Source organism: Rutilus rutilus (genome assembly GCF_951802725.1).
Source record: "Rutilus rutilus genome assembly, chromosome: 4".
In the NCBI taxonomy this organism is placed as follows: Eukaryota; Metazoa; Chordata; class Actinopteri; order Cypriniformes; family Leuciscidae; genus Rutilus; species Rutilus rutilus.
Window position 1 is genome coordinate 11,898,396 of NC_140212.1, and position 12,250 is coordinate 11,910,645.

At 38.3% G+C, this 12,250-nt stretch overlaps 1 protein-coding gene across 2 annotated transcripts in view; it reads right to left on the reverse strand.

The window, feature by feature from the left end:
• nrf1 (nuclear respiratory factor 1) overlaps positions 1–11,844 on the reverse strand; it is a 16,445-nt gene extending 4,601 nt beyond the window's left edge. The window contains exons 1-11 of one of the 2 annotated variants that reach the window (XM_084406970.1): positions 11,684–11,844; positions 9,552–9,801; positions 9,203–9,317; positions 8,289–8,415; positions 8,057–8,200; positions 4,814–4,972; positions 4,222–4,425; positions 3,588–3,689; positions 3,288–3,445; positions 2,301–2,342; positions 1,088–1,212 (exon numbers count right to left, since the gene is read on the reverse strand). In XM_084406970.1, coding sequence (XP_084263096.1) covers positions 1,088–1,212; positions 2,301–2,342; positions 3,288–3,445; positions 3,588–3,689; positions 4,222–4,425; positions 4,814–4,972; positions 8,057–8,200; positions 8,289–8,415; positions 9,203–9,317; positions 9,552–9,774 — 1,399 coding nt within the window. In that variant the 5' untranslated portion in view covers positions 9,775–9,801; positions 11,684–11,844. The remainder of the gene's footprint in view (positions 1–1,087; positions 1,213–2,300; positions 2,343–3,287; positions 3,446–3,587; positions 3,690–4,221; positions 4,426–4,813; positions 4,973–8,056; positions 8,201–8,288; positions 8,416–9,202; positions 9,318–9,551; positions 9,802–11,683) is intronic. The other variant, XM_084406971.1, reaches the window with a different exon arrangement.
• Positions 11,845–12,250: the final 406 nt, after the last annotated feature.

The window sequence follows — 12,250 nt, forward strand, 5'->3', positions numbered from 1 at the left end:
AAAATCATGAAGGCAAAAAGTTACTATTATTTATTTTCAGCAAGTTTCTCTTACTCCAACCAATATGGATCTGAAACTGTGGACAATGAAATCTTTAGAAAATCTCAAAAATGAATAGCCATTTTTCATACTGTACCTTATGTATTGCATAAATTCACTTGTATCATTTAAATTATTTTAGGTTTAAGTGTTATTGTTAATTTACAATACGGTCCCATTAGTTAGTGCTAGTTTATTATTAGTTCATGTTAGTTAGTTCATTAGTGTATATTAACAGATACAACTTTTGATTGTATTAATGTATTAGTAAATGTTGAAATGAACAAACTAAGATTAATGAATGATTTAGAAGTATTTTTCATTGGTATTTAATGTAATGTAGTTAACTAATGTTAAAAAACGGAAGCTTATTATAAAGCGTTAATGAATTTAGATTTTTTGATATTGGCCAGATTTATCTGCCTATTGCATCGGCAAGAATTATAATATTGGTGTATCCCTAAAAAATGCTTTGTCTTTGTTATCTTGCAACAATTTCCCACAGAAATGCGTCACATTATGGAAATGGTTTGCAGGTGGCACTTCACTTTGTCTTGAAGGATGTCATGGTCAGAAGGAAACAATATATAAACTTCTGTTGATTTTCAAGCTTTTCAATCTAACCTAGTTTATCGTAGCTAAAAAAGGAAACGCGTAGTGCCATTTCAATACGCTGTAATGAATGCCTATAGTACACATTAGCACTGCACTCGGTTTGTAAAATGGCTTCTAATGCATGTGTAAGCAGCACTACTAGAGGGTGCCGTGCATATGCAGAACGCTTAGTGGTTGAGTCAAAGCAAGGATTAGCAAGAAGTGTAGAAGCTGGAGTCACCATCTGTCCCACAAACACCCCGGGGATTACAATAGACCTCCACGGACTTCCTCACGCTCTTACACGCCTTACCTGAGACCAATACGTTCCCTCACATACTAGATGAGTGATGACGAAAGGGACGTTTCATCGTATGTTTGCCCACCCCACACTTTCCTGTTTGTTATGTATTTGAGTGTGTGGATGCTGGTGATATAGAGCAGGGGTTCATACCACTGCCATCCGAAACTCCAGTTAAAGCTCCTACTGCGGCCGCCGTTTCTCCCGCTAACACGATCTGTCCTCCGCCCTGAAGAGTCGCTTCCGCTAATGTCGCCACTGCGTGGGCTGCTGCTTCACTGCAACACACAGATGCAAATTAAGGAAATAATCTCCCAATATCCCTGCTTTCATAAACATGCAATACTTTATACAGGATTTAAGATGTATTGATGTGCATTGGTGTGTACTGCCCCCTAGTGCAGGAAGTCACTCAAGAGGAACCAGAAAAAGATAACCACTGTCCTAAACAAGTTCTTCTTGCTCTCGTGATAGATGTCCAAAATACGGACGCCCATTTCTGACACATAAGTAGATGGGTTACCAAGCCCAGGCCCGATTCCAGAATCAAATCGTGTGAGCTAGCCTTAATGCACATATCAGATTTTTTGTCCTGTCCATTGCAATGGTCACTATGTCAATCATTGCAATTTCGAGAGTGAATTCCGCATTTGCAGTGTGCACGTGGCATTTAATCAATGAAGCTGTCTACTCTACACTATCGCGTCTACACTCTGTTTGTTAAAATGAGAGGATTCGCTAGCTTGCATAATTCAGCACTGGACAAAAACTGAGCGGTGAGTGGATTCTGACTAACTTAAACAGCCCTGATTGGCCATTAAGTTAAAGAAATCAACAGATATGTCTGTGATTGGCTACATTGCTCAACACTGAAAAAGCACGTTGTAAATAGAAACATTTGACGCTCTTTAGAGCGCAAACACAAATACGTTTGCCAATTCTGTTTCGCTTCTACTGTGGATGCTCTTGCTTTCATCTGAGGTTGCTTAGCACCCTCTAGAACAAGGCCTGGCCAAGCCTTAAGAGACTCTGGCATAACAATTAGACCTTGTGCACTAAAATCTTTGTGACTTACCTAATGCAAAGGTAGATGTTGTTTAGCATTTACTAAGCACTGTATGTCAGGCTGAAGAGAACTAAGTTGCAAACAGAGACCAGGCTTGACGTAAAGCTTAATCTGGTAAAATAATGTGTAAAGCAAACCTAAAATAAGCTAAATAATATAAAGCTTCATTTCAGCAACAGAGCGGTAGCTGCTTGTTCTCCACTCCCACACATGTGAAGACTAGCTAGGTTGTCACTACTGAATTTAGCCTTTATTTTTTTGTCTTTTTGATGTCATGCATTGCTGAAGATTTATCCTTACTTGTAGATGAAGAAACTTCTGCATTTGTCCTTTTCAGCGACCCTGTTGATAACCATTTATCCATGTTTAAATCTGTTGTAGTCTACAGTAACTGTATGCAACAAAAGTATGGTAGATAAATTGGTGGTTTATTCTTAACACAACCAAGTGTTACCGATGAAAGTCTAAAATATGACATTGACAAAAAGTTGAAACTGACACCAAGTCAAAATTGTGAGATAAAAAGTCATATTTGGACAAAATGTTTTGACATTTTCATCACAAGACTTTAAGACTTAAAAATTATGACATACTAAGTCTGTCATAACATTCGAAAATTACATGAAAAGATGAAATTGACAAGTCAAATACAACAGTATGTCACAATTTCAACTTTCTAAGTCATAATTATGAGATAAATATCCCAAATTGAAATTCTGAAATAAAGAAAACTGACAAAACTCAAAAATTTGTATCTAAATTATGACTTACTCCATGATCATGAGTTTTTATTTTATAATTTGAAATTCAAACAAAGCATGATTTTTTTTCTTATGTGGCAGAAATGGGCTTCCAATACAAATACCAGTCCAAAGACTGTCTATCCCGATTCCCTTTGAGAAACTGACAAAAAAGAGGGTTATTTACAGTGCTACGGGGCTTTAGTAGACGAAAAGAAACTTTTTTTTATCCCATTTGTAGATGTCCTGACTGTGCTAAGCAGACTGACGGTAGATTTTATTGCTTTAATGAAGACTGTTGAGCAGAAAACAATGCCTCCTCAGCCTAATTGTTGTGGGAATGGAGTATGATCCAATTGTTCCCGCTGTGCTGTATTTCTGAGCTGCTGCTGCTGCTACCTCCTTGTGATAAACAGGAGAACAGGCTCAGGTGAGGCCTGTTAATAAGACCCTGGGGACTTAAACCTGCACCTAGATGCTGCTGCGGTTCAGTATTTCCTTTCTTTCTCTCCCCAACCCCAGCTTCACCTCTACTTCCCATGAGTACCTGTTGAGTGCCATGGTAACAGTTGCCCCCTGTTGCATCTCATGTGATGCAGCAACCGCAGCTTCGGCTAAGGAAGCCACAGCCTGCGTGGCCTCCGACGCTTGCGTGGTCTGGATGGTCATCTCGCCTCCCTGTAGTGTGGCCCAATTCTGCTCCACCTTAGAGACGAAATAACAATAATAGGTGTGAAGGGAGAGATGTGACCTAAAAGCACAGTGTGTGCGTGTAAGGACAGGACAGAACATGCACAAGATGCAAACTCATGGAATATTCAGATAAGGAAGTGTGCGTTGACATTACCTCTCCATCTGTCACTGTGGAGTAATTCACCTGGGCGACTGTCACCGTGCCTGGCAATTCAGACGCATCTGCCAGTGTTGCTACCGTGGCTCCAGTGCCAACCTTTTGATAAGTTCAAATTTGGACGTTAGGATACTGTAATGTGACCACTGGTGAATTTTTTTACTTTTTCTTATTTAATATATATATATATATATATATATATATATATTTTTTTTTTTTTACTATAAATCTTATTAGCATAACAACAATTACCATTTTAATCAATTTAACCTTTTTAATGTTTTAGAAAACAGTATCTTATGCTCATCAAGGCTGCATTTATTTGATTTGTGCGTGTGTGTATATGTGTATGTGTGTATGTATGTATATATGCATGCATATATATATATATATATATACACACACACACACACACACACACACATACACGTTTATACACAATCAGACCAATTACGTGTATTAAGGCAGTAAACGGTAAATATTTGATGTCATGTTGACTCAAATAGTACATAGTTATTTTCTTTATATTATGATCTCCCTCTACTCTAAATGAAGTCCTCCAGTGGATCTTGTATATACTGTAGTCAAAAACAACCGTGTAGTTGTTCCCACAACTGGGACCTGAGCTCACCTGTATGAGCGAGACGGTTCCATCAGGATTACTGATCGTCTGCACTACGGTCTGTGACGGCACTAGGTGTGCAATGCTGTGAGTGGCTGTTGTGGCAACTTGCTGTGGGGTGATCTGGTCCTCAAAGGCGTAGAGCAGGTCCTCTCTCCCATGCTGCTTATAGCAGTTTTTAACGATAGTCCTCAGAGCTTGCGTCCATGACACCTGTTTCCAACGGAAATAAGCTCTCGATAAATCAAGATGATGCAAACTCTAGCGCATTTGCTTCAATTCAGATGCCATTTTGTGGAAAGCTGACAAAACTATGGTGTGGCTGATTCAACAATTCATTTGTCATCACTCGTAGCACTTATCATAGAATTAAATGTTTCAGTAAAAATATATGTTGGTAAATACTGCTGCTTTAGTACTGTATATGAATATATAATGAATAATATATAATTCTACACACTTTAATATAATGTTTTACCATTTTAAGCAAATATATACATTTAGTTTTGAATTTTATCCATATTCTATATATTGTTGGTCAAGAATATTCTGTAGTGTTATTTCTTTATGCCCCAGTCCTAGTGTGAGCCCCCAACACTACCCTCTGTTTCTGCTCCTCTGTTCGGACGTCACTGCGTACGTTGGCCCAAGGAATGTCCTCCGGCCACCAGATGGGCTTGCAGCTCTCTTTCCCCCAGCCAGGCTTCCCACGGCCTGTGGAATACTTCAGCATTTCTGGAATGAACGCTCTGAGCTGGGCCTGAAAAAGCAACAAAGAGCGCACAATCACTGTGGGGGATTTTAAACTGGGAGTGGCAGAGCGCACGACGGCCTCTGGAAAAATTAAATTTGTGGGAAGAGAGTTTGGAAACAGCAAGCCATTGATTTTCCCCTTCCTTCTGCAACTGAGTACAGACAGTCTGCCGACACGTATAGCTTGTGAAAAGCTAAAAGTAGACTATTAGGTTTCTATTTAAAGATTAATCTATGGGTGAGGCTCCACTGCACACTGACTGCAGGAGATTGAGAAGATGGAACATACACCACTGCACTATAGATTATGTAGACAACAAGTAAATTAATTAACACTTTTAAGGTTGGTACACTACTGTTCAAAAGTTTGGGGTCAGTAAGATTGATTAAAAAGATTTCTATTTAAAATAGAAAATTCTATTTACTATCTATTCATCAAAGAGTCCTGAAAAAATGCATTACGGTTTTCAAAAAAATATTAAGCAGCACAAATGTTTTCAATATTGATAAAAAAAAATGTTTCTTGAGCAACAAATCAGCATATTAGAATGATTTCTGAAGGTTCATATGACACTGAAGACACATAACTACCATATTAATCTAAAAAAAAAAGAAAAAAAAACAAGGCATCTGTGCTGTCTCTTTAAACATGGCAATGAATGGTTAAATAGATGCAAGAAAAAAAAAATCTTTATAAATACAAATCAATAAAACCAAGAAATAAGGGGGGAAAAAAACAATTGAAAATTCAGTAACGAATTTAGATTTAGGTTAGATTTGAAACGTATTTTAACGGGCTTAAAGTCGTAATCTAAAAAAGTGTTAGTAAGGAATTGTTAAGGTATTAACACGACAATCAAAGGGCTTTTTTTTTTTTTTTTTGCCTGAATGAGTCCATTGACTTTTTAAAATAACACTGAGTTGTATGGGGCAGTCCATTAGCCCAGCAACAGCTCTGTCCTGGGTGTGAGGGTGGAGTTTATCCCAGTGCCCTCAGTGCCCTTGGTAATTCCGTAGGCAGGCCAGGGATTGAACTGCACAGCACTCTGTAGCAACGTCTGTTCACCTCGACATCACAGGCTAAATTTGGCTTGGGAGGAATAAATCAGTTCCCAAAAGAGCTTCCCCTCCCCCCTCCCACTCTCTCACTGTCACAAACACAAACACTTCCTGTAAGCCTGACATTGGACGGTGACAGACAACAACATGGCGAACAGCTAGTTGAGAAGGATTTCAGGAGAAAAAAAAAGTTCTGATACAACTAATTAATTGAAATGCCAAGTTTTTGACCAATTAATTTCTAAGATTCTTCCAGTTGTGACTGCTGGATAAGGATTTAAAAAAAAATTGTATTTCAAATGGTACACTCAAAGATTATTGTACATTTTTTTATATAATGTATACACAATGCATACCTTATGCGCCAGAGAAACGAGGGCGCCGCCATCTTTAGAATATTGTCTTTGAACTTCCGTTTTTGCGGTCTGTATATTTCTATGGCGCTGCTGTCCAGGAGTAATTAGCTTTTGAAGTGGATTTACTTAAAGTAAAGTTAACCAAAGTTATCATGAGGATTGTAATATTTAAAGCAGATGTCTTAAGATGTCAGTAGACCGGGAAGATTTTAAAACGAGCCGTTCATTCATAAATACATAAGATCGCTGTAAAAATACAGACCGGAAGACAAAAGACAACGAGCGCAGCGCTAAAAAGGGGCGGGGCTACATAAGGTCTATACACATCACACTAAGTGCCAGTAAAAAATTTGGAAACATTACCATTTTTGAAAGAAGTCTCTTATTTTTTTTATAACAAATACAGAAAAAAACTGTAATATTGTGAAATATGATTACAATTTAAAATAATGGTTTTCTATTCTAATATACTTTAAAATATAATTTATTTATGTGATCCAAAGCTGAACAAAACAGCATTTATTCAAAATAGAAATATTTTCTAACAATATAATTATCAATTTAACACATCCTTGCAGAATAAAAGTATTAATTTCTGTAAAAAAAGTAGTGTAGTGGTAGTGTATATTGTTACAAAGGATTTCTATTTTAAACAAAATGCTGTTCTTTTTTCTTTCTTTCTTTTTTAAACTTTTTATTCATCAAAGAAGGTTATGAAATAATATTAAGCAGTAAAACTGTTTCCAACATTGATAATAAATCAGCATATTCAAATGACTTTTGAAGGATCATGGGACATTGAAGACTAGAGTAATGATGCTGAAAATTCAGCTTTGCATCACAGGAATAAATTATATTTGAAGGTATATTCAAATAGAAAACCATTAGTTTAAATTGTAAGAACATTTCACAATATTACTGGTTTTTTTTATCAAATAAATGCAGGCTTAATGAGCATAAGAGACTTCTTTCAAAAACATTAAAAATAGCAATAATTCCAAACTTTTGCCTAGTAGTGTATATATATATATATATATATTAATAAAACAATTTAAAAATCTCAATGAACAAAAATAAATCTTGATAACAGCTAAAACCTGAACTTAATAAATACTGATGTTAAGTACAGGGTTCAAAGTCATGTAACAGATTGTCCACAGTGGCATCATGAGTTGTAGGCTCTTCCTTGTGTTTGTGCAGATGGTCTAATTACATGGCGAAGGAATTAAGAGGAATCTCACGCCCCAAACACACCGATCAGCTGCCCATTCCCTCCCCCAGCTCTGCTCTTAATCCACTTGGGAGCCAATCAGAAACCCCTGTGCTCGGGCACGATGTGCCGGATAATTACTCGCGCGTACAAGCTCACCTGATGATCCCTGCACAGACCTGCCTCCAACTGCCACAACCCAAGCAAGGTGTGTCTGTCCTGAGGGACATCAGCTATCAGCACACAGCATGTGGGGTAGTGAGTAAGGGGCTAGCTGGTAAATGAAGTGGCTGAACTGGTTATGTGGTCTTACACCAGGCCAAAAGTAAAAGTAACCTGTGCCCTGTAGTGGTTGAAGTGAGACGACTTCTACGTCTAGATTAAATGCTGCTGCACGAGTCTAGAAAAAGCTCATTTGCATGGCAAAGCAGAAAATTCCTGGCTCATAGCGCCACCTGGTGCTCACCTGTGTCATCTTGTCCACAGACACTGGTATGCCGTCAATAGTCAGTGGAGGCAATTCAGAGGTGAGCTCCCCACCACCAGGGGGCGCATGTTCAGCCAGGGCGTTTTCCAGATCCTCCAGAATCATGCTTTTGTATTTCCTCACCTGATCACAGGACATCAAAACAAAACAAGGGTCAAATCAGAAACAGTGCAAATGCTATGAAGAGGAAATGCACAGTAAAAATACTCACCACATTCTCTAATGGTGCCGCTCCAAATACTCTAAACACAGGGTTCGGTTTAGAGGGAGAGATGCACAACACAATAGCCTGCTGGCCAACCCGTGTCGTGTACTCGTCTAGAGTCGCTCTCAGCTTCCTGCAGACATAAGAGATAGTGTTGTTATTGTTAACTTCAATTCGTAAAAATCATGCTAACACTTTACAATGAGGTTTCATTGTTAACTACATTAGTTAACATAAACTAACAATGCACATTACTTCTACAGCATTTATTAATCTTAGCTAATGTTAAAGGGATGGTTCGGAGTAATTTCAACCTAGGGTCCTTTGCACCATGACCTCAAGCCAAACACCCCCCCCCCAGAAGCTTTTTTCCCCTTGGTCGAACATTATTAAAGTTAGAGCTTATTTACAGATATCAGCCGAATGGCTTAGTGCAGGCGCGAATGGATCCAAGGTTGTATCTTGTAAATTACCCCACTAATAATGCCCGGAATGGTACCAAACTTCTACAGTAGTACAAACAGGTTCTGTACTCATAAAACGAGGCATTGGAAAGTTTGTAAGTACATCATGAGTTTATTTAAATAACACTTGCCTGATGGCTAATGCTACCGCTAACCCGGTCGTCGAGGTCACTTCAGTGATTTGGGAAAAGCCCGTAAAAGTCCTGGCAGAAAGCGATGCACAAGGATGTAGTGTAACGACACCCAGTTCCAGGAATGCACTAATATTTTTTTTTGGTAGTACCAGTTTGCAACAATTATTAGTTAACACTAAGTTGTCAAGTGTTATTTAAATAAACTCCTTATGGTCTTACAAACTTTCCAATGCCTCGTTTTATGAGTACAGAACCTATTATGTCGTAGAAACCACTGATACTTAATACCAATTCATTGAACAATACTGTGAATATAGTTCACCTAAGCAAGCGGGTCTGTTGTCTTTTACGGATTGAAGGGTTTGATTCAAAGATGTGCGGCCGTTTACGTTTCTTCCCTGTTGCTACAGCGGCGGCTGCTGCCATGCCAACCGGTCCTGAAAAAGAATTAGGGGCACAAAATCAGCTGTTTTTAGACATTCTACATCATTCAGGATATACGCTGTTTGTGTATTCACTGGGAATTGAAGCAATGACTGACATTGCTACCACCATGCTCTATCTTAAGCTAAAAGACAGCAGCCAATTTATGGTTCAAGTTCACCATCTAGTGGTCAGTGTAATAACCACTAGTCACAGTCAGTACATAATAACAATGTGCTGGAACCGACCTGCAGCAGCCAGATGTGCAGTGACCTCATCTGTTCCAGTTGAGTTGAGGATGTCGGAGTCATCATAAGCGTCATCATCGGGCGAGGAGGGCGAATCCTCATCAGCGCTCAGCATGCCGTGCTCTGTGTACGTGGCGACATGCACCTGCCCGACCTGCTGAGAGACGGCATGGGCCTCGATAGTGGTCATGTGCTCTGTCTGATGCACCGTGTGGTCTTCCATCACCCGATACAGTTTCTCTCAAACACACTGAGACACACATAAGCAGTATATTAGCACACACACATTCCACAAGTAACTGGTTTGCTCACATTAATAGATTAAGTCAGGGTGAGAGTTATTGACCTAATATTTTGAGGTGGCCCAAGTACTCAAATATATATGTGTGCGCAAGTGTATTTTAATTTGTATAAGCATTTGCATATAAATGTGCACTCAAAAATGTAAGGAGGAATCATCTTATTATTACATTGTCTTATATTAGCTACCAAAATCACTTTTTACTAGTATGTAATGTGAATCAGACTTACATGGTATTCTATTAGTATAGTGTTGGCAGATATGCTTTTATATTGAAACATCATGACAAAACCTTTAATCTGGGGTGAATCCAGGTAAACTGGGCCACTGAGTGTGATCTCAATGTTATTAAGTGATCAGAATCAGGCAATCAGCCCCCCAAAATTTGACATTTGTAAATGTATATGCTATTTATCCTAAGTAGTTTACACTTAATGTGTAGGAAAAGGGTCTCCTTTTTATACACACAAAAGTTATCTAATAACCATTTTCATAAAGCACTACATCTATTTTTATCGCTTTAAACATCACTCCAGTAGGGGGCACTAATCATCACATATAAACAATATAATTTTCTCATATATACAGTATATATATATATTTTTTTTTTACAGTGACGATGTTTTAACTGTAGTCAGTATGACTGACTGCTTTCTGTATTTACCCAAAAGGATATGTTAGCATTCAAAATTATTAACAGCATATACCTTTGCTGTGCGTATTACAATTTAGCAATGTACAATCATGTAAATAAAGACCTCAGGAATTATTTACAGGAAGAAATCAAAGCTTTATCAATGACAAACCCAATGACACAGAGAGAGAACATTTTTGACTTAAGTTTTATTGAATAATAAGATATCCTAATGACATTTCTCTCACAGCAAGGAGTATGGATTAAATGTATTAAAACGTTTTGGATTTTAAAAAAATAAGAAATAAAAACGTATGTAGGAATTATTTAGGATGACGTAGGTGCTACGAATGATCCACATAGATAAATACAGCAGCTCGCGTCGCGCTGCATCATCATCATCATCATACTGTTCAATTCAATGGCACTGACACTATGTTGTGGAAACGGTACAAATGATATGCCCAAATCACCAAAACCGTTTCCAAATATCAAAAGACACGTCAACAACCAATAATAGCCACCATAAAAGGTAGGTTTGAATATCTGAAATGACTGAATCGATATAGACTAACGTTAATGATGTCCAGCATTAATAACAAACACATAAATGGCGGTTATTTTCAAACTGTGAATAATACGTGTAAAGCGAGCGAACTGTAATAGTGAAACATTAAACACTGAAGCCTTTTCAAACTGCTACTTCATACACGACAGTAAAAAAAAAAATCAGACGAGCTTCAAAACATCTGAAATTATCTTTTAAATAAAATTTAGCCGGGCACCGTTTTCGACTCTGTATAAAGCGATTTAAACACTCGACTGATCGATAACACTTCTGTGCTAATATGCCATGAAACATGCATTCAAATCCGATTCCCCGAGCAAGAGCATATAAACACAAGCTCTCAAGCACTGAAAACCCATTTAGCATCTGGACAAAACAAGAGCGATTACGATTGCACATCTAAATTCAGTAGGCCAAAGGCCTGCGACAGCGCCATGATTATTTTGCCCCAAATTTGAGCGGGGTAAATAATAATTGCTATCCTGGTAAATGCTTTCGATATCGTCCCGAGTTCTGTTTCGCATCGTCGCGATCTGCATCTGAGTGTGTGAAAGACAAACGCTGCCGGGTTGTTTGGTGCGGCTGCGCCGGGGCTGAAATGGCTGGAGATTGCGCGGTAGGGCACTAACCTCAGAGCGGCTGCGCTACTTCGGGCCTGCGCTGTGCGGCGGAGCTGCGAACACCAGCTGCAATGGAGGACAAAGAACGAGCAGCAAGTGCGCGCGTCCTGGGCTCAGCTCAGCGGCTGATGCGCGGCCCCGAGCGAAGTGCACAGAACAAACCCCGCCCCTCCCTCTCTCTCATTCTACAGACTAGAGCCTGAACTACGCTGCATGATAGTGCAGCACAGAGTACACACTACACTTTCAAAGAAGTGTACGGGAAATAGACAGTTTTCTTGGGCCTGACATATTTATTTTTTGTTAATATGAAACTGTGGGAAAATATGTTTTCATGCACAGTACATTAAAATATGGTTCGACAGAGAATTAAAAATATAAATAAATTTTTTTTTTTATTATTTTGTCAATGTATTTATAAATTGATTCTAATATATATATAGATATATTTTTCACAGTATATATATAGACAAAAGCTTTTTTTGTGTGTGTATTTGTAACTGGGTAAAAGACAGTGAACAATTCACATGTAATTGTAAATAAATGATTCAATTTGTGTTTAAAAATATTGTTTTA